Raw genomic sequence first — 23,225 nt, forward strand, 5'->3', positions numbered from 1 at the left:
ACCGGACAGCGCCACGCAGCGCCGCCGGCCGCGGTCTCCGGCCCTCCTCTCCCCGTCCTCAGCGGACCCCGTCTCCCCGGCGAGGAGAGGCGGCCCCGGCGGTGCCTCGGGACGGCGGCGGGCAGCGCCCACCTGGCCCCGGCGGGCGGGCAGGGGCGGCAGTCCCCGCCCCTCCCGGCAGCCGCCCTCTTCGCCCGAGGGGAGGTGCGGAGCCGCCGCCGCCGCCGCTCCCCGCGCGGTGCCAGGAGCCTCCCCGCGTCCCCCAGGCAGCGCGGGCGGCGAGGCGCCCTGGCCCGCCGGGCTGGAGGCGGATGGAGGGAGCCAAACTCCGCGCTCGGCCAGGGCCCCTCTGCCGCCGGGGGAGGGCCGGTCCTGGCGGGGCGCGGGGGGCGCGGCAGGCCCCTGCCCCCGAGATGCGGCGGCCCCCGCCCGCCCCTGCGAGCGCCCTACCTGTGCCGGGCCCGCCGCCGCCCCCTCCCCCGGCCCCGCCGCCGCCGCCCCCGCGGGGGCCGGGACTGAGCGCGCCGCGGCGCCGAGACACGGCCCCGAGAAGAGGGAGCGGGAGCAGTGCCGGCCGCGGCGCATGATGTGGGTGCCGCTGCTGGCGTGCCTCACCGCGGGGATCGTCTCCGTGCCCAGGTGCCAGCGCGGCCCCGGAGCCTTCCTTGGGGCGGCCCGGCTGCTGGCGGCCGTGCCGGGACTCTGCCAGCGCTGTAAGTGTCCGAGCGCCTGGGGCTGCTCGCCGTGCCCCGGCTGTTTGGGGCTGCGGCTGGGTTTGGTTCTGGCGCGGGGTCGTGCGGGGGCGGGGGGCTTGCCCGGGCCCGGCGGCTGCCTTGGGGCACAGCGCTGACAGCTGGGACCGCCCGGCGCCAGCGGGCCGAGCTGGCGGGCGGACGGTACCTGCAGGGAGAGCCGGGCTGGGGCGGCTCCTGACCAAGCCTCACACGGCCAGGGCCAGCCTGTGATTTAACTGCCCACGCCGGGGGCGTTCCGCCTTCTGGGAGCCGTGGTAGCTCCCGGGGAGCCGGCGGGACTATTGCGCTCCAGGGTGCTGCGGGTCCTGAAGTGCGCCCTCCGCAACACTTCGTGAAGCGGCACCCGGACCCGCCCGGGGGAACCGAGCAAGGGATGGACAGTTCTTGGGGGTGGTAACACTTTGTTTTTACGTCGTTTATATGGCATGCAATGGCAGGGTTAAATAGGGATAGAGCTACGAGAAGATTGTCTTCTGTTTACCTTGGGATAACGTGCATGTTGACAGTTCCCCGGGAGCTATGGTTCTCGGGTGAAAAAGGCTCTGGTAAATGTGGGTAACCCCACGCGTTGTGCGATTGCTTCCCAAAGCCCCCAGCATCAGTTTTAATGTGTGCAGGCTGAGGGGGGGTTTGTGCAAATGCACCTTAGATAGTGCAGCAGTTGACAGAGCAAGCAGGTTAGTCTATATTTCATAAAGGATCTTATTTAGCTAGCAGTGATCATAAAAGCAGATCTGGTTGTCAATCATCTTTCTGTATTTTTTTCTGCTTGTGGAATAATTGGCATTTCCCAGCTTCAGCCTGGAGCTGATTTAAAATGTTAACATGTAACCTCTGAAACTAAGATTTACAATGGGAACAATGTATTACTCTTAAGTTCTTTATTGCATATGTGACAAATTCATGCCTAATTCAGTAGGATTTGCCCAGTGCTGTTAAAAACAATGGAATAATTTGTTAACTTTCATAGGATAATTTATTTTACTTTTTTGGCTTTGTAATTTGAATTCAGAACCAAACCAAATGTCAATAGGAAAAGTAAAATATATTATTAAATTTCTTATGAAACATGACATCTCGTATGTAGTATCCCAGATTTTTTTTTTTATTCAGTGCAATTGAGTTGAAAGGCTAATTGAAACTTTATGAAGAGTATGGTTCTGTGCCTGAATGCAGTGTTGTGCTTGCTCATGAGTGTAGTTCCTGGGTACACACTATTGCAAATAATGCATCGGAACAGAATGCCACAGGGGGGAGGTTGTGCATGGGGCTTTTGTGCCAAAAGATGCTTGCTGTCTTTGTTGTGCTTCATAGTGAAAATATATATGGGCAATGCGTCACGGGTTATGTGTTTATTGTGACAGCAGCTCTCAGATTGGGCAGGCTGTAACTCACATAGACCTTGTTTTTTCCTTTTCATTTGAAACCTCTGCTAATTCATGAAAGCTGAAAGGCACACTGAATTCTTTCCTTCATACATAATCACTTTACAGGCTACAGCCGCAGTTGAAGCAAGAAGAGTGTTTTGTTTTGTTTTTCTGTGAATGAACACATGAAATTTTTTGTTATTATTAATGTTATTTGTGATTTTTTACATTTGGCTGTGGTAGCCAGTGCAGCACCACCTGGATTCTTTGAATGTCTGCAGGCTGCTTTGAGAGAGACTGGGCAGCAGCTCCATGTACAGATATTTGGCAGCATGGCTTTGTTCAAGCAGCCACTCCTCTTTGCTTCTGCATCAGCAGTGCTGGGCATGGAGAAAAGCATCGTGCTGTTCCTGTGCCATCAGCAAATCCAGTTTATTTATGTGCAGAGTTGGCAGAACCTTCATATCTGTTGCACTGAATCTCCAGTTCTAAAAGAGACTGGAATTAATATGAAATGTACATGGAACTCAAATTTATTTAATTCTTATTGGAGCATTTCTGGCTCTTCTAATTGAAAAAATTGAGAGCTTGAAAATACCTGGGGTATTTGTTCTGCAAACTGCAGTTTGAGATGAGAGTCATTGCCTGGGGATAAGCAAAGGTAGAATTTGGCGCAGGGTTTGAAGTTATAAGGAGTGCAAAAGGAAATCTCACAATGCTGTAAATTTGCAGTTCCCAAATTACAGGTCCTGTAAGCTCAGATAAAAAGAGTAGTGTTGCTGCCTTCTACAAAGAGTCCCTTGTTCAATAAGTCTCACCAAAAGGAAATTTGCAGTTCAGTAAGCCAATTATAACAAATACCTGACATAAGAATCAAGCTAGTTCTGTAGGGATTTCTACAGATCCCTGCATTTATGTTGGAGCATTAAACCTGACAAACTCCTAAAGGTGTGAACCCGTGGACTGAATAAAAGCTGGATTCTACAGCAAAAGCATGTGTATGCATTGTGCTAACCAGTTGAGTAGGTGCTTACTTCAGTGAAGACAGTTCCTTTGCCTCGTTCAGAAACCAACTGCTGAAACTCTTACCTGCTGTATAAGCACAGGGGTTATGTGGGGTTCAAGTACTGAAGAATGACTGATTGGTCAGGCTTAATAGATGACATTAGTTCAAATCTCCACAGTGTCCCAACACCAGTTATAATTAATATTAAAATATGAAAACAAAGGTATTTGGTGCTTTCCAAAATACCCAGGGAGTTATTCCTCTATGAAGCTCAAATAAACAGAGTGTACTTGTGATGTGCAAAGAGGAATGGGATGGAATGAAAATCTTTATCTCTGAACTAAAAGTTGGAAAACGGTCACACAGCAGTTCTCTTAGATAGTTGTGATTGACAGGTCTCTTTAAGTACCAACTTTAAAAGTTTGTATTTTCAGTCTTCTTGAGAGCGTGATTTGGAAAGACCACTGGGGAAAGTGGGGATCTGTGATCATGAAGGGGTCAGTTGTTAATTGATTTATGCCAATAGTATGACTTCTGATTCATTAATTTTCTCCCATCAAGGTCTTTGGTGCTTTGCCAGTCTGGTCGCATCAGATTTCCATGTGATCCCTCTAGTAAGAAAGTTTTATAAACCATTACTCGTGTTACTTGTCAAAGGAATAAGAAAGGCTATTCAAACCACCCATGGAAGTTTTTGAAGAGAGATGATTGAGAAATGTCCCATGACACACACACACAAGCACACAATAAAGTCTGAAATAAAAGATATATCATGATAGCTTTAATTGGTGTTTGTCTGTTAATTCTCTTGTGTACCCATGCGGCCCATTTTCTGTTGAGACTCAGTGGAAGAAGCTGTGTTATGTGGAATACCCAACACTGAGCCAGTTCGGCCTTTCCTGAGGCTTAAAACAATCCAAGAAGAAGAGAAGACCCATTTTTTATTTCCTGAGTCTGCGTGGGTGATCTGATCCCGAGGGCTAATGGACCATCTTTGGGAAAGCCAACCTTTTGGGAACCAGCCTTTGGGGAAAAACAACCTGGGTGTTTGAGCAGGCTGTAAGTTGCAGTTCTGAGGAAAAGTGAGGGAGAGGTTTGTTTATGTGCACATTGCTCAAGGAGCATATTTTGCCAATGACATGAATACATTTGCTTTGCAAATTGTACACTTTTCATAATCTGTTGCAATTTCATGTCTCTTTGGGAGGCTTATGTGGTAAGGTGTTTTTTTTTATTTTATGGTTATTACAAGTTGAATGAAACTCGTTGCATGTGTAGTGTTTACAGTGTTTTCATGCTACAGCTGTTTGAGATGAGGCTGGGAAAAGAGAGGAGAGGGGCAGTTTATGAACTAGAGAATGGTTATTCTCTAGTTCATAAACCATTCTCTTGGTGCTCTGGAAAGGTTGCCTCTGTTATTTTGGATATGCTGTTGCTGAGGAAAGTTGTCAAGGCAGTCTGAAGAGTGCATGCATCAGAAATGCTCTCTACAGTGTGAAGAGGCAGTTGCTTCTTTTTGGGCCTTTAAACTTTCAAGGACTGGAACTGCAACAACTGAGAAAGGAAAAATTAGACCCTGTTAGTCAAGAGGCCTAAATGAATAAATTTGATTTTCCATACAATCTAAGTTTAATTTATTTCACTTCCCCAGACCATCGGAAAGATGTTAGAATGTGAACTTCATGGAAGCTAAAGGAAATCTTCATTGAATGACCCCCATTCCACAAGCGGACATTAAAATGTCAGATTATAACCTCCCTTAGACTTTATAGAGTATTTAAATGCTGGTAATACTTTTCAAATCCCTATGGAGAATTTGTGATGACTTGTACATGTTGTGTCTTGAGTTTGGGACAATTAGAACCAATTACCATAGGAGAAGAAAAACAGAAGATATTTTATTTACAAATTGTGTAAGTTGACATGGGCTGCTGATATTTATCAAGACTTTTTAATAACAGTTTTAACAGTTGGACCAGAGGATTTAAAGGATCTTTTCCAGCCTAAATGATGCTATGATTCAAGGAGGTACTCCTGTGCCTACATGTACCTTTCTTATCCTCATCTCTGAAAAGTTCCTCCTCTTATATGAAGGTGGAATCATTCAGGACAACAACTCAAGAGGAGCCTCAGACAGGTGCATATAAACTCAAGTTTTTCATGTAAATATATATCAATGTAGAGGATTAGTGGTGGACTTGGCAGTATTGGGTTGATCTTAGCGGTCCTTTCCAACCTAAATTATTCTTATTCTATCCTCTGATTCTGTGAATAGATCTGATGTAAGGAACATTAACCTTAATGTAGAAATTAAATCTACATTACCTATATGATTTTTTTTCAACAATGTATATTTTAAAAACTGAATATAGAAAAAGTGTACTTTCTTAGTTCGGGATAGGTGTATCTAAGGCAGTGATTGGGATTTAATGAGTTCTGTCAGGGTAAGAAGAACAAGTGGAATAGCTTGATGTTCTGACCTTTAAAGTTTGTTTAGTATTCTTAAAATATATAGGTGGCACTAAAGTCATATGTTATATTTTCAAAACTTATATATGTGAACTATTTAGAGCTTTTACTGTAACTGGTTATCTGGACATCTTGGTATAAATTTAACTTCTCATGATGAATTTACTGAAAACAGAAGACTGGAGAAGGATATAGTTTCCATTTTGTTAATAAACTTTCTGTGTTTTGGTTTTTTTTTTTTAAATAAAATTCTTAAGACCTCAGTGCTTCTCATTCTACTTGCAACCTCCTTTTCAGCAAAATCTTGTTTTCAAAGTTCCTGTATCTCCTCTACTAATTGCTGACTTCTGTCTAACCAGTGGAAAGATGTAATAATTCTTTTTCATCTGCTTAAGCAAACATAATTTTTGATGGACAAAGTAGGATATGGTCTGTTATTCTTTTCTAAGTACTTGAACTTCATTAATTTTTTTTTCCTTTTGGCAGTTTACATAAATGGACTTGGGCTATTTAGTATAACTTTTGGGAAGGAAGTGGGGCTCTAATGAATTAGTTCACTGTACACTGTAATGGAACCTTTCTCCAAGAAGAAAAGTAAGCTTCTTGCCAGCCATTCAGGATTCCCCCTTGTTCTGGTGGCAGAACAAGAATAACCCCTTGAGCAAAATGTAAGTGTTTCAGGATGATCAGAATTTACAGCATTAGAAAGCTGCCAAAAAAGCAACTTCTAGCTGAGGCTAAATTGGCCTAAATTGAAAACTTTGCAAAGCTCATAATTGACTTTTTTCTTTATATGTTTCTCTGCTTCCCATGACTTCATTGTCATATGCCTGTGGTAACTTCTTGGTATTTACCCATGGTGACAATAATAATGAGTCTGAAGTATTTATGGTCATCAAAAGATGCTGAGACAAATATTTTAACTATGGTTATTAGAGAAAGAAATTTCTGTAGCTTTAGGCGGGTCAAATGATGTTCCTGGATGTTTGATTTTCATTTTACTTCAGGCCTCTTCTCTGCCCACTGATTTGGGAGTTAGGTTGTTAGCAGCAGTAGTTCATTGGGTTCAAATATTGAAGACTTCTGGTATTTTCGGTGTTTTGCTGTTGTAGCAGTGTTATGAATACAGCTGCGTGGTGTATGGTGACATCACAAAAGTAGTCCAAGTCTGATTAAACCAGTAGCTACCCTTTCTAAAATAAATTCTGTTCCTTCTCTATGTTCAAGGGAACTAGGCTAAGTGAATTCTGTTTGTTCTATACTTGAGAGTACAATTTATTTCCATCTTATCTCTGCAGGGTGGAAAGGGTTAGTACTGTGCTGAGGACAAGATGGGAGCTTCTTCCCAGAAACAACCAAGTTCCCATCTTTTTGTTCAAACAAGTCTACCAGGAAATAAGAAAACTTGTAGGAACTTACACAATGGCACGAATGGCACAAAGTAACTAAATAAAACTAATGACATCAGCAAGCAGGCTCTTCCAAGCTAAGCAAAGTTGTTGGAGAGCATTTTGCTGTTAGAAATGTTGTGGCATTACTTCAGAACATTAAATAAACCACTACCTGTATAAAGCCTAGAATTTGCACGTTTGAAGTCTGTCCCTTAAGAGAGCATTTAAGCTGCACCTGCAGACCCTACACAAATGTGAATACTTCCTTGAAAGAGCAGAAAGAGAAGCTTGCATTCAAACAGTCTGTGTGCACCTGTAGTTTACTTATAATTAGTATGTGAGTCTGTATATTTTATAGCCCACTGTCATGTTTTGTGTAATCTTTGCCCCCAAATTATAAAATTTAACAGGCTAAACCTAAAATAGAGGTTGTACAGTGTCTGTTCCTAGACAGGTGGGTTGGGGTTTGAGGTTTTTAATTATGAAAAAAATCCCAGAAAGTTTTTTACCAATTTGTCTCAGGGACAATAACCATCTTTGGAGATTGAAAATCCTATTGAAAAGCAAATTACTGAAATAACAAATATGATAGACTTGGTATTCCAGAAAACAGTAACATTTTTTAAATAGCCCTCTTGAATAAATGCTCCTCCCAATCTTGTGGGCTACATACAAATCCTTAGGGAATGGTGGTTATCCTCTCTGATACCAATCTTAGCTTTTATTTCATATTCTTGAGGTTTCCTCATTGCAAGTGTAAACTATGTATGTTCAATGATCTGTCTCCCTAATCCACACGTGCACAGCTTTTGGTTTGTTTCACGAAAATATTCTGTAAAAGCACAATTCAGTTTATCATTTTGTGTTCAGAACTGAGGGACTTGTTCCCCTAGGTTGTCAGCTTTGGGAATTTCGAACTAGAATAGATTTGTTCCAAACCACCATGTATGCAGATAAAAGAGAGTGATGTAAGTAAGCTATTTGCATTGCTATGGACTAAGAATCTATCAGGTTGTCTTTGGTGACACTGTGTGGGAAGAAATAACCCTGAGCTATTAGGATCCTCTGCACTTGCTGCTGGGTATGTGAATGAAGAGACAGTGCCAGGATGAGGTCATGCTCCTATAGGGCAGAAAGCAGCAATTTGATAATGATTAGACATGCAATAAAAGGGTACTTTAGAGAAACAATTAGGGGTTGAAGGCCTGGTTTAAGGAGGTACAGCTATAGAAGATGGTGGGAGATAAAGCTTAGGCTGGTCTTTTATTCGAGGTTGATCTTCTTAAGCAGGCAGAAAATAGTCATTTTTATCTACCTTTATAACCTTCATCAGCTCCTGATTAGGTAAGACTTTATAGAATACACAGGAAAATAGCTACCATTCTGGCTGTTGATAGGCTACCTGCTAGCAGTGCTTACTAATACAAAAGAAATTAAATTAGCAGTGATATATGGCAGTAGCCATTCCAGGCTTTGCTGAAGCAGCATGACTGTATTCACGCTGGTCAGCTCTGAGGGAGCTTCTAGCAGCTGTAGATGGCTGGAGTACAATGATTCCTATGACCATGTTCCATCCTAGGAAATAGAATGACCACAACTCCACACATTTTGAAGTTTCCTTGAAATCAAGGGATTTAAAAAAAACCAAAACAACCTTTTAAGCTCTCTGGTTCCATATGCTTTGCATTTTTATTGGTGTAAAGCTGTACAAGCAGGACCATCAAACCTGTGCCATAGAAGCATTAGCTTTTATGACTGTGGGAAATTAGTCTGTTCTAATGATATAATCCTAGTAAATTTTCCTGTATGTTTTATTTGCAAGAGACAGGATAGATTAGTTTCTGAAGCCAAGTAGTCTTTGACTCATTGTTTGCAGGCATGAATTGCATCAACAAAATGTAACCATCTCCCAGAAAAGCAGGAAGTTGCATAGAAAGGAGAGGCTACAAGTAAAGTTGGCCAAGAAACAAAAATTGTGTTGTGAAAAATTTCAAGGTTGCATTGCTTGTTTTCATTCTGTATTGTGGCTTGGGAACAAAGTCAGACTGGAGTAGTCAATAGCTCTGTCTCTCACAGTCAAGGCCATGTCTGAGGCTGTGGTTTGAATGTTGTGTTTTTGAGTCCTAACTGCAGTACCAGTAGCTACTATGGGTAGTACCTTTTAAAAATGGTGTTATATGCATCTGTCTGAAAAAAAAATCTTCAAAATTGCTATATGTAGATGAAAAACTTGGGTTGCTATGCATCTGTCTGAGGCTTATGTTCCCCAAGTCTTCATCTTAATGTGCAACCTTCATGTAAGTGCTGGAACTTTTCAGAGAGATGAGGATAAGAAAGACACAGGTAGGCTCAGAGAATGTCAGGAGTATCTCCTTGAATCATAGCATCATTTAGTCTGGAAAAGACCCTTAAGATTCTCAACCTAACCCAGCACAAGCCCACTAAACCATGTTCCTAAGCATCACATCCACGTCTTTTAAATACCTCCAGTGGATGGTGGCTCTACCACTTCCCTGGGCAGCCTGTTCCAAGGCTTGACAGCCCTTTCAGTGAAGAAATTTTTCCTGATATCCAATCTAAACCTTCCCCAGCACAACTTGAGGCCATTTTGTCTTATTGTTTGTTAGCTGGGAGAAGAGGCCAACCCCCACCTTGCTGCAATATCCTTTTCAGGTAATTATAAAAGATGATAAGCCCCCTCCCCACTCCTGAGCCTCCATTTCTCTAGATTAAACCACTCTAGCTCCCTCAGCTGCTCCTCATAAGACTTGTGCCAGACCCTTCCCCAGCTGCCTCGCCCTTCTCTGGGCATGCTCCAGAGCCTCAATGTCTTTTTCACCAGCAGCTTTCCAGCCCCTTTTCCCCCCAGCCTGTAGTGCCACATGAGGCTGCTCTGACTGAAATGCTGAACCCGGCACTTCCTCTTGTTGAGCTTTATATAATTGCCTCAAAGCCTAATATGAATATCCTTCTCTAATTACAGAAGCGTTCATTCACTTTTTGGGAACTCCATGTCAATGTGCCTTTACAGAGCAGACTTACAAAGCATTTTCTATCCTCCAGCTTCAGCTATGACTTGTTTTCTGCCAGGGCTTTCCCAATGCTGTGTTGACAGAGGTGTCCTCCCCTTTTGTCTGCGCTGTTCAGCTGAAATCCAGTGTCAGCTCTCTCCAGTGACTTCACTCAGACCTTGCACAATGTGCAAAAAAAGGAAGATCTTGGTGTTTTTTCCTGCGTGCTTTGCAAAGGCACAAACTCATACAGGGCAGACTTCTGCATTGCTTTGCATTTTAATGGCTTTGTAAATCACCTGTGTAGCTGTAACTAATGTCCCTCATGCTTAAAAGGTACTTCCTTCATAAGGTAATGCAGATTAATTTGGGAAACCCAAAACTCTCAGGAGGGAAGGGGAGGGGAATGGCGATGGAGGGGGGGGAGGGGGTATATTGGCAGAGTTAGGAATGGGAAGTCCCTATCAGTTATCAGGACTTGTTCATTAGTGATTCTTGTCACTGCATTTATTTAGATGTACAAAGACTTCTTATTCGATTTTCATCTCTGCCTGTTACCATTTCTGTAACCACATAGTTACAGATAAACCATTATGGTTTATCTCTTCCAGTTCCATTTTTCCATTAGGAACACTGTAAAAGTTGATTAGTTTCGTTTGGAGGGGTTTTTATCTTGTTTGTTTGTTTATTTGTTTGGAAAGGTGTTTTTACTCTTGTGCCAGATTTACAGAAGTATTTTTTGAGAGCTCAGAATTTAATAGTGTTTTGCGCCTTTCTTTTATACATCTTTATTTTCTTAGCAAAAACATGTCTTTGCCATGCAGAGTTTTAGTTTACTGCTTCTTTTGTTGCTGGCAAAAAACATTTTAAAATCAGTGTGCAGCTTAGCTTCTTTCTGTCTCAATAGTGAAACGAAAGTGCCCAAAAGTTAATGATGAAATGAAGCAAATTAACAAATCCCATATGTAATAGAAAAAATGGGAGAGGAAAGAAAAGTTGTTTGGTATTCTTCTCAAGTAATCTTAGAATTTTGTTATAAAGCATAAAAAGTGTACAGTATTCAAGTTAAAATCTCCTTTCCTGGGCAAGGTTGAGTACCTCTTAAAGCTGATTTTGAGGTTTACCTTGTAAGCTTATTGGAAAATCTGGTCGTGATATAGTGTGTTTTTAAGGTATGGCACAAAAGGCAGAGAAAATTATTGTTTGGGAAAAAAAAAAAGAGGGGAAAAATCCCCAATTCCAGAACAGGGTTTTAGGATTGGCAGTTAAAGCACAGACACTCATTTTTTTCCTGTAATCTGAGCAAGTAACTGTCCAACATAATAATAATGGAAAAATAATCCCTCCTCTGTAGCATTTTTATAATGCTTTTCATTGTACCTGCATGCTCAGTCAGAGCGAGTGGGGAAGCCATGTGTTAGGTGGGATGGCCACTGTCTGTCCCCTCTGCAGGGTCATGTTGGTCTGCTCTGAAGACAGAAAAGTGAAAGTAACTGCAGTATACTGCATAAAAGCTGCAGCTTTCCTCATAAATTAGTCTATACATGAGTTAATGAAGACCTCTTTCATTATCTGTGCAGGGGGATAGCCTGGCTGATGGCTGCCCTAGAAAAAGATTAGATGCACAATTGAAGGAAAACCAGCTCTGTGGAAGCTGGATATTTTCCTATCTGCTTGCCTTAATGAGTGTTCACCAGTGTGAGGGCTATGATCAGGGAGCAAAAGCTGCAAGCTATATTTTGGCTGTATCTTTTAAGAAAGCAAGTGGTACACCCTCCAAAAACCAGCACAAGCGTGTACCAACTGTGAAGCTGATACAAATCCAGATTCTTGGCTGTACTTGAACAAAGTGCTGTCTGTTTGAAAACCTGTTTAACATCCCCTCTGAGACGCCAGAGTGCTTTTGTTGCTATTTCATCTCTGAGATAAATACCCTGATTGTGATAAGGTTACTTTCATAATAAGGAGGCAGGCTATAATTATAACATATAAGATGTTTGTCTTGCCTTGATCCCTCTTGTTGCAGAGAGTTTAGGCTTGCCACACCTGTGATCACTGTAAATAGCTGCAGTTGTTGGAGCATGGTTGTAATTTTGTGGAGTAGGCTGGAAAAGTGCAGCTTAACCTGATGCACTTTTTATTATATGCATATGCCTGTGCAGTTCCCAGCACAGAATTTGGCCCTTGTCGAAAATACCTTTTGGCATACATCAGTTCAAACTAAGCCAGTAGAAACTAGCCCTTAGCTTTGGCTAAACAGTAACTCAGTCTTGTCTGGACTCTGTTTTTGGTGAAGTGGCAGGAAAAATCTCCGTTCTTTTTTAAGTCAACTCATAAAAAATATTGCTTGCTTTACCATGATTTTTTAAAGCAACTGAAAAGTTTATACTTCAACAGTTATGGTTTTAGAGTAGGTTTACAACTAAATAATAAATATTTGATGAATGAAAGCATGTCCATAAATGTTACTGTTATTATGGACTATGTACTTGGGAACCAGAGTAGTGATGTAAACAGAATAATAAATAAAGAAATTAATTCAATTTTTTCAAGTTTCTCTTTATTAAAAACACAAAATTTCAACCTTTTGTCAATGGTACCAGGCTTCTCTATTGCCAATCTGTGACTTAATGTTGTGAAAATTGAGCTCTTGAGACTGGAGAGTTATTGGCAAAGAGTTTTGCATCCAGGAGTACTGTATATCTCATTTGTTAATGTGATCACACTGAAACTAGATTTTAAGATATTTTTTCTGATTTAGCAGTCTGCAAAGTCAGAAAGACACAGACCCCCCTATTTTTTACTGAACAGGCTGTATTAATAAACTAAATCAAGTTTCAATAGATTCAGTAAACTAATCATACAAAAAAAAATTGGGACAGTTATTTTTCAGTCAACTTTCCAATGCATCTGGAAAATGGCACATAGACACATGTTGTTGGGGTTTTTTAGCAAGTGCATATTAAAAAAGGTGTTAATATTGTGCTATGTGGTCAATGGCATTTAAATTGAAGTATGTGTTTTGCAGATAGGATTATATGTCTTAAGAAAGGAGTCTCAGATATTTTTGCAGGAAATAAATCAGGCCATACTTATTATTTGGCTTACTTGGTTTACTGATTGCAATGACTAGGAATTAATCTTCCTTATTCCTTATCTGAATAGCTAGAAACACACGTTTCTCATTTTTTCGTGTCAGCTATTTATTCTTATCAGAACAGCTCTGTCTCTTGCAATGAATATTAGCTTGAATGGGTAACCTCAAAATTAATGTAATTTTCTCCCTATTTTGCTCCATGGTGGTCTTAAAACCACTATTATGCTGCAGATCAGCAACTTATATTTTTCCTTGTCCTTTGACACTTTACTGAATTTATCACTCTTTTTTCTTGTAATGCCTTTCATCTCTGCTATCTTTGATATCCAGTTGAAGATGGAAGGGGTGTTTGTGTGCCAAGAACAATTACATTTCTTTTATTTTTATTCTTTCAACAACTTTTCATTCTGAGTCTTTGCACTTTATGAATACTATCTAGAAAGGGATCTGTGGCAAGGTCTACAACCCTGTGCATGTCAGTACCTACCCTAAATCTTCATACTTTTTTCCCTCTCCTGCAGTATGTGGTAACATTTTCTATGGCCTCTAGGACTGCTCTTTCAGAGTGAAGAACTAGAACTGCATAAAGTGCAGTTGCTATCTTCTTATAATTACAAAAAAAGTTTTATTGTGTTACTGCTGAATGAGCTTGCTCTCATTTCACATCCAAGTAAAACGTGCTATGCTTGTTTTTATAACAAAAGGAAACCAAACAAAAACCTTCAGATTTTGTCTTGTTCTTTTCGTTCTCCTTAGCAACTCCTTCTTTATTTATCCCTACCAACCTCTCCCACCCTTTAATCAGTTTTCCCAGCATTCCAGCACCTTCCTGGGCTGCTTTTCAACTTACTGTTTATATCATACCTGTAGCTCTTCTTTTCATTTATGCTTTTTTTCCTCACATTGCCTTCATGGCAAAATAGTCAGCAGCAGTTGATATGAAATAGGAATGTCGGTCTGACCTTTGAAATTAATTAAATTGCCACTAATCTACACTTTATCAGTATAATGCTGCAGTTGTGCTGCGCTAGGCTTGTTAATACTGGTATATGTGTTGTTGATAATAATAACAATGTGCAAACTGTGATTGGTGCCTTGCATCAGCCATCGTTCTAAGTGACCTCTTGAAAACTAGCTGTTTATATGATACAGGATCTCGTCTTAGAATCCACGGCTGAAATCAGCAAAATAAATTTTAAAAAAAGGTATTTTAGTACATATTTTCCTAATGCAACAGTACACTATGAGAAGTTTGTCTCATTACCTAAAAAGAAAGATGGTATGCTTTATTATTTCAGGTTGGAAGGAAATAATCTCAGACAGTCCGTGTCGCCAAAACTTTGCATGAAAACCAAACCTTTCATCAAACTGTTTTGATATGATGATGCACACTATCACAATGGACCAATTAACATATGTGGCCTTTGTATGCAGAAATTAAATTTATTTTGTTCCCTTTATATTTTCTAATATGGCATGCTGAAGATGCCAGAAAGCAATGTTGTTTAACACAGTACTACCCAGCTGTGCATTTTGTGCCCTCCATATAACTCCTAGCAGGTGACTTCTGTCTCGTTTGGAGGTGCACTGGTCTGCAAGAGGCTATTGCTCAACATGGTGAAAGGATTCACTAATGCTGACATTCTAGCTGAGCTGACCCAGCCCCTTGAAAAGACTCTTCTTCTCAATACCAACTGCCAAAGTTTCATAGGAAAGAGTAGTAACTTAAGCAATGATCTATGAAACAAAGATGTGAAAAGGATATAAAGGACTTTGCTGGTAGACATGTAAGTAGGCACAATTTTTGCAATTGGTGGTACAGAATGATGTGTCTTCAATCTGTGACACATGTAGTGTTGGATTAATTTCTATTTGCTTCTGGAAAAGAAAATCTTCCTCTTCTGGGAAACTATTCATTGTAAAAATGATTATGCAGAGGGGGAATATTTATAGAAGGTGAGAAAATACTTTGGGTTTCATGAGGAGTGAATAATGAATAATTCAGTCAAGTGTAAATGACTTAAAGGGAAAATGTCTGTGAAATGACAAGCTACCTAGTAAATTCTTTTCTCTTAGGCAGTAAATAAGCAAGATACATGCCAAAGATAAACTTGCACTTCAAAAGTTTTCTAAATCAGGATCGTAAAAATTTGGCCTTGTGAATTGTGAATGGAGTTTATTCAATTTGTGCATATATTTCTAGACTGTAGAGAAAATAAAACTGTGTTCCATTGCCACAGTGCCTTTGTTCTGTTTTACTTCTGTTTTAATATATTGTCATCACTCTTAATCTGGAGAAGTAATTTTTGAAATCTTGGTTTAAAATTAGGTATTTTACAATTTCACATATCATCATAAATCATGAATGTTTGGGTTTGTATTTCATTGCAGCGGAAAACAGATGTGCCACTTCAAATGCAGTAACATGCACAAAGTGTCTTGCTTTGGGTCCAGAGTGTGGATGGTGTGCTCAAGAGGTATGGCATTTTGCTTAATTACATTTGACTTTATATTTTAGCTGCTTCTGATCTTTATAAAGATAAAGACATTTAAACTGAGAAAATTATAGTGAGAAATAGCAAGAAAATCTTTAAATGACCCCTAGAGACAGAACCTGAGAAATCATGTGAAATACATTTTGTTTCCAAAGGAGAAAATGCAATCTTTTATTTGGAAAATTGCAGTAATTTTAAATAAAGTGAGACCTTCCTAATGCATTCCATCTGCTTTGTAGACAGCTTTGGCAGACTTACAGTAGCTTTGAGATTTTAAGAGTTTTTGGCTTCCAAAGCAAAATTACTTATCAGTACTTTGTATTAAGTCCTTATCATATATGAAAACAAGTCTACACATATATGTCTACTGCATTTAGCAAAAGGTTGTACTAACAGTGGAGTTGACTTCACCTTATGATCCTATCACAAATGGAAAAAATGATGCTTTTCTCATTTTGACACTGGAAACTATCAGTTCTGAGACTTGGCACGGAAGATAGATCTTAGGTAGCAAGAATTATTCTGAAATTATTGTTACTTTGCAAGCTGTAAGAATATGAGAATTTCTGGGTTTGTTTGACAGAAAACATATAATCCTGTTGATAGCATGATTTTGAGTAATCACTTCAGAGGAGCAAGCTTTTGAAAAATATCACTGGCAATCGCAAGCTCGTATGCTCTTTAAACTCACGTGGAAATTACCAGTGGTAGCTTTCTGGTTAGCAGCAGAGAAGGTAGATAAGTTCCTGGGGTGTATCTGGCAGAGATAAGAAGAGTAATGCACTGGTGATATCTATGTCTTGGAATTATTAACTTAGTCTGCCAAAGGTACAAGGCTGAGTAATGCAAGGATGGGTAGAGGCATGCAGGGCTTGTTTTCCCAGAGGAAGCCTAGCACGTGTGGATGGCACAATGGATTACAGTGTTCATTATTCTGGCCCCATGTCCTGTCTTACAAAGAGCAAAGCTTTATCCTCCTCCATCTGCATTTATTACAGAACAGCATTTGCTAATTCTCCAGTGCTATGGAGCTGCAGTACGTCCCCTTCTAAGTAGTCACATGGACTTGGCCAGTTTCACTTCTGCTCTGCTTGTCCTGCTTCACTTCTCAAGTCAATCCTGAGAGCTGTTCATGGACACCAGGGCTTTCTCAAACCCTCTTAAATGGCTGGCTCACCTACACATCATCCGTGGTTATGGAATGGCATAACTGATATTATTGCAGATGGAAATATTGCAGTGCAGCTTAGCCTGCCTGCTTCATGAGAAAAATCTTTTTAATAAGATAATCAGCCCTGAGGAACTCTTGAAATGCTTTGAATTTATACCCACACACAGTGGACCTCAGAAACACTACAAATCTATTAGTTATTACTAGTAACAAGAGTAGCTAAATTCTTTATGCATTTAAAAATCTAGCTTTTTGAAAAGTATCCACTAAAGAATATGTAAATAGCAGTAACTTAAAAAGCAGTCTCTGTTGGTTTTAATAAGGAAGGTTATAGAAAAAAATATATCAGGGATAGACTACAAAAATAAACTTTGAAGATTGAAAAACAAGATACAGGACTGTCATATTTCATTGTTCAGGGGCTTTCTCTAGTCTTTACAGGGTTTGGATGACAATTTATTATCTAATACACAGTTGACTGTAGTTTAGATTGCTTATTTTCCCCATTTGCACCTGAAAGATCAGAGATTGTGCTTTGTTTGGTTGGTCTCCAGCTTTGACTCAGATGGACCAATACTTTGAAAGACTGCAAGAGATCTTGTCTTTCCTCCCCCCGCATGTTCAGAATTGTATTAATCATCAGATTAGTGGTCAGGAAGGAATTTTGCATTGGATCATTTTGGCACAATTTTGGACAACTTTTCTCTTTCAATGCAGAAAAGGATGGGCTGCTTCTGACATCATCCTTTTACTAATCACTTCTCTGTTGCTACAAGGGCTTTTTTGTGTTGGTGACATCCTAAACTGTCCACTCCTGTAATTATACATGGTTTCCTCTTTCCGGGAATTGAAATGATGTAGTTCAGCAGGTCTTTGGATTTTGTGTAGTGGGATAGACAAATTCAGGCTGGCTAAATCTAGAGTTGACCTCTGGTGTTCCTACTAAATATCAGCCTGAGTAATGTTACCAGTGGATTCTTCTGAAAACTAACCTGTTTTGATGTTGTGGGAATGATGCTTTCTTGCTAAAATGAGCTCATAGCATGGCACAGAACTTTTTTGGTGACATAATAAGAGTGTGTATTTTCCTTTTTCTCCAAAGTCAGATTGTTCTGATTGTGCAAGATCCTATTTCTCATTTGAAATTTTTTTGTGTAGAAAAGGGTCAATGTGCAATTAGTTTTAACTTCTAATTTAAATATTGCATCATTGCCATTATTAAAAACATATGGCTTCATGAACTTGTCCTATAATTTATACAATTATAGTAGCATATTTTAGTGTTTCAAAGACCAATATTTTGGTTTTCTTCATCCTTTGAAGTTAATACAGTTTTTATTTTCCAGCTCAGATTGTTTTGTACTTTTTCTTTCTTATTAAACAGGATTTCATGGCTAGCACAACACAGAAGGGACGCTGTGACACTGTTTTCAACTTAATGAAAAGAGGCTGCCAATCAGATTTGGTTGAAAACCCCACGGTTCATGTCACAATGCCTAGTGACCATGAAACAAATACACAAGTGACACCAGGAAAAGTTTCAGTCCAACTGCGTCCAGGTTGGGTCATCTCTAACACATTGATATTATAATAAATTTAAAATAAAAACAATACTTCTAAGTACAGATATTTTGTGAAGAGGCATCTGGAATAATTATTTGGAAGAATGATGCTATAGCATTGTATTGTAGAATTGTGATGGTGTTCAAGTATCATCTTCACCAAGAATTGTTTCTGTCAAACACAACTCGGAATAATGCAAGTAATAAGTGGAAAGGGAATTTTAGGTATTCTTTCCTGTTTTCTTATGTGGTTTCTTGATTCTTTAGCCACTTACACTAACAGTTTTGCCTTACATGTATATAAATATTCCTTCTGAAAATAAATAGAGTTATAATCCCTAAATTCATAATTTGATAAACTTCTTAATTATTTCTCTACTTTCAAGTGCATTGACTAGACAACTAGAAAAATGCCAAAACCATAATATAAGAAAAGACTACATTCCTAAAGAAGACTTAGCTGTTCACTGCCTGAATTTTTTTATAACTAGTATATCTCCATTTGCCCTCAGCACAAGTCTAGTTAAATCAGTATTCATTCTCTGACTCTAAAAAAGCTGTAGCCAACAGCAGAAGTGAAGGTGATATAAAGGGATGCAGGGTTGTCTTTCACTCAAAAAATTTAATTTATTTCTTTTGCAAAAAGAAAGAACTATGTGAGAAGGATCAATCTTTGTCTGGAAAACATTAAATGTTTAGGAGAAGTATTTTGCTGATCTTCACTGTAGAAATGATAATTTTCTGTCAATTACAAGGGAAAAAGAAAGCATCTGTGTGAGTGTAAAGCACAAAGGACCTCTGCTTTTCACACTTTATTATAATAAAACAGTCAAGGTAACATCAGTCCTTCTCTTTTCTTCACTCTCCTTCTAAAGAAGTGACTGATTTCTGCTTCGAGAAATGGTTCGAGGAACTGAACTACCTCTAAGCACTGTCTGTGACACCTTTATGTCCAAAGGCATACTGGATTCATAGGAAAAAAGTTAGCTTTCTCAAATTTGGTTTCATTAACCTTTTTTTCAGTAAATAATGAAATTAGGTTTGGAGTTTTTTATGCTTTCCAGAAGTTTTTGCATCAGGGAGGCAAAAGAATGAAATTTCAAGGACTCCAGAAGAAAAACTTTGTATATATAGATATCTTGCCCATATTTTCCACCTCAGGGAAACACACAGATATACCACTATAGTTTTTCCTCAAAACAGACATTTGCTACAGTATATTCATGCAGACAAAGATGCTTTTGTTTTGATACTGGGGGGGTTTGTCACTGTTTACATATACTCATCATTTAGGATTTATTTGGGAAAAAAATAAAAGCTGCGCTCAGTATCTCACTATATGCAAACTGGAGACCTGCAAGGGTCGTTTACAAAAAGTAATTCAATTTGCATTGGCAAAGAGGAAACATAAATTACAGCACACTGAAATTTTCCTCATACAAGACCTAATACAGACAAATCCTGACATTTTCAAATGGATTATGTTCAAAGACCATTGGAAGAAAGTACTTTGCATATTTAAATTTTATGAGTCATATCTCTATACTGTCTGTACCTTTTGATAGTTTTAATTGAAAACCTGCATGGTTCTTCTGTAACATCTTCCTTCCTCCTGTCCTTTGCTGTATCTTCATTGCACAATACTGGATTAGATTCTTCACTCATCACATGAAGATCCTGAACTCATTTCTGCTGTGAGCTCACACTTTTGATGACATAAAATGATGGCTAATTTGAAACTGTGAATTACTGTACCCACTCTGCCCATACAAATCACTTCAGTCATATTCCTGACATTAAGAATATTAGACAAGCAAAAATGTGAGGGCTGGTTTTAGCAGTTTCCAAAGCATTAACATCTATCATCTCGAAATAAGAGTTCTATTTTGTATATACCAAAAGATGGATTTTTTTTAATATTAAAACATTTTAATAAAATATATATATTTTGATCCCACGGAGTTTTCTCATCAGATCTTTGGGATTTGATGAGCAGTTTGGGATAAACTTGTGTCATTATTTTTGTGAGTTTTTGAGGCTGTGCTGTCCTTGTGGTGTGTATGTAGTTTTAGATTCTGTCATATGACAAACTATTTGCAGGATACATTTACATACTTTGAAATGACAACCTTGAAGTGACTGACCCCAATTTGTATGCAGATCTGTGTCCTTTGTGAGCCACAACTGCTTTTTGTTATAATGCCAAAGGGATTGCATAACCATGAATTTAAAACAAAATGGAGAGAAGTCAGATTTTTACAATAAATTGCACAGTGCTCCTGCAAGAAAAAACCCCCGAGATGTTCTCCAAAACAGCCCTTTATGGCTTATTTTTGAATGCTTCTTCAAGGATTAATTTACTCTTGGGAGATTTTCTTGTTTGTTTGTTTTTCTCTTTGCTGACACAAACAACTTTGTGCTGAGGTTGCTACAAAAATAAATGTATTTTTAAGCACGTCCATTCAAAAATAGTAAACAAACGTATTTGTTTCTTTTTTTAATCAGGAAGTGAAGCAAACTTTATGTTAAAAGTTCGTCCTTTAGAGAAATACCCTGTGGATCTTTACTATTTAGTTGATGTCTCAGCCTCTATGCACAACAATATAGAAAAGTTAAATTCCGTTGGATTTGCTTTATCCAAAAAGATGGAGAATATTTCTCTTGATTTTCGACTTGGATTTGGATCCTATGTGGATAAAACTGTGTCACCCTATATTAGCATTCATCCAGGTAGAATCCATAACCAGTGCAGGTATGTAGTCTTTTTACATTCACTGTAGCACAGAGACGTGTATTTAATGACAGAATATGCATTATACATATTTATTTTTAAAATTCTTCAGAACTTATCTTTGTTTCCTTTTACCGCGGTTCTTTGACAAGGTTCCTAACAAAATGCTGAAAATTTTTTTACAGTGATTACTTCTGAAATACCTGGTGAATGATTTCAGAAAAACTGTTTCTGTATCAGAAAAAATGTGCTGTATTTTCTTTAGCAAAACAAGCCAAAACCCATGCTGCTTTGGTGATGTTTTGTATTTCATTTTAAATTCAACTGTTGTGGTTTTCATTATTTTGGATATGATACCTAGATTCATCACGAAGTTTTTACTTTCTGATCTAGGTACTTTCTAGTGTATGGTCATGTATTCATTAACTCTTTTGTGATAATTCTACTTTTGTCATCATGATGTGGTTTCTTTCAGCACATTTAATGAACATAATTGATTCTCTGATCTACTTCTACAGTTCTAATCTGAAGGAGCTCCTCTTTTAAATACAAAAGATGTTCTGGCCTGCATTTCTTTGTTCATGCCATGCCTTATATACCTTGAGTTCAACACTTGTATAAAGTGAGGAATCACTTCCAAAACCCCCGGAGAACAAGATTGCGCACAACAAATTCAGAGCTGCATAAATGATAGTAGCTGGAAAAATGAATATTAATTCTTCATACTTTCTTGCTTGCCTTTCCTGGGAAGACATGATCCAAAGTTCTGTGAAGTCCCTAAGTACCCTTTGTGATTTCAGTGGGTTTTGAATTGGTTCCTAGTAGTGGAGTTCCTTCTAGAGATGTGACTATCTATGGATAAAGCAGTCATCTAGGCCATCTATATATAGTGAGTGGATATTGATTAGCATTTCTAGGTCATGATGTATTTTGCCTAAGAGGACACATCTGCAAAGGTATTAATCCTTTCAATGCCAGTTTCTCTTCTTTGACTCTACCTTGATTTGGAGGAGACCAAGTTACAGTCTGGATGCAGTAGAAATTAAGAGTTGAAGGCTGCTCAGCACCTCTGAAATGGATGAGCACTTCAACTTGTGCCATTAATCACATCTGGGAATGGGTCCCAGGTCAATGACCTGTATAAGTGCTGCTTCACTAGCTTACCTATGATAAAAATCAGACTTTCTCCCTTTTGCATAATTTGAGAAAGTATCATTTGCTATGATGTTACTGAAAATGAATTTTCTCATCTATTTGATGAGGTAATTATTATTAATATCAATATTAATTTTGTGTACAGTTATGTAACACTAGTGGATATAGGAACTTAGATTTTGTGACAGTTCAGTAGCCTGTGTAGCAACCTATTAAAAGATCTTACTGTTACGGTATGATAGTCCTTTCTCAGGATAATGAAAAACAAAGTTGTACCACACTGTAAATATTTCAAAAGGTTTTATATACTCCCTGAGATCATACCATCCCTCTTGTTGCATTTTTTGTTCTGTATGAAACACTACATACATACTGTTAACATAGTAACTAAGTTACTATATACACAATTCCATAAAATACAAGATAATATACATTCTTTTTAGTTAATTATAACTACTTCCCACTGAACTTAATTTCACATGGACTTGTGTTTTTTTTCTGTTTCTTATTCTGTTCTACATACATCTTCATTAATATCAGGATTTTATGGGTTAGTGGGGATTCAACATTTTCATCTCCTTCAAAGGAAAAATAAGACTTTTTATGTGTTTTGTTTTTGTACAGTGATTACAATTTAGATTGTATGCCTCCTCATGGTTATATTCATGTGCTATCCCTGACTGACAATATAGCAGAATTCAGAAATGCAGTGAATAAACAAAAAATATCTGGGAATATTGATACACCTGAAGGAGGTTTTGATGCGATGCTCCAAGCAGCTGTGTGCCAGGTAAGGAAGAAACTTATTTACAAAAGAGTAAAGAAATAGTAATTCAGGCACTATATATATATATACATATATATGTACAGAGAGAGACAGAGAGAGAGAGATAAACTGGTGGTCAGTGTTCCTGAATTCAAAATGCCAGTGCTATGCCTGATAATACTAAGATTTTTTTCTTCCTTTTCCATTATTTCCACCTCAAGTGTAAATTTCCAGTTGAAACTGAAAAAG

General features: G+C 38.9%; 1 protein-coding gene across 2 annotated transcripts in view; it reads left to right on the forward strand.

The window, feature by feature from the left end:
• Positions 1 to 528: 528 nt before the first annotated feature.
• Positions 529 to 23,225, forward strand: part of ITGB8 (integrin subunit beta 8) — a 48,070-nt gene continuing 25,373 nt past the window's right edge. For both annotated transcript variants that reach the window (XM_030969438.1, XM_030969444.1), the window contains exons 1-5: positions 529 to 713; positions 15,488 to 15,573; positions 18,147 to 18,321; positions 20,830 to 21,076; positions 22,835 to 23,000. In XM_030969438.1, coding sequence (XP_030825298.1) covers positions 584 to 713; positions 15,488 to 15,573; positions 18,147 to 18,321; positions 20,830 to 21,076; positions 22,835 to 23,000 — 804 coding nt within the window. In that variant the 5' untranslated portion in view covers positions 529 to 583. The remainder of the gene's footprint in view (positions 714 to 15,487; positions 15,574 to 18,146; positions 18,322 to 20,829; positions 21,077 to 22,834; positions 23,001 to 23,225) is intronic.

This window comes from Camarhynchus parvulus, chromosome 2 (assembly GCF_901933205.1).
Source record: "Camarhynchus parvulus chromosome 2, STF_HiC, whole genome shotgun sequence".
Classification (NCBI taxonomy): Eukaryota; Metazoa; Chordata; class Aves; order Passeriformes; family Thraupidae; genus Camarhynchus; species Camarhynchus parvulus.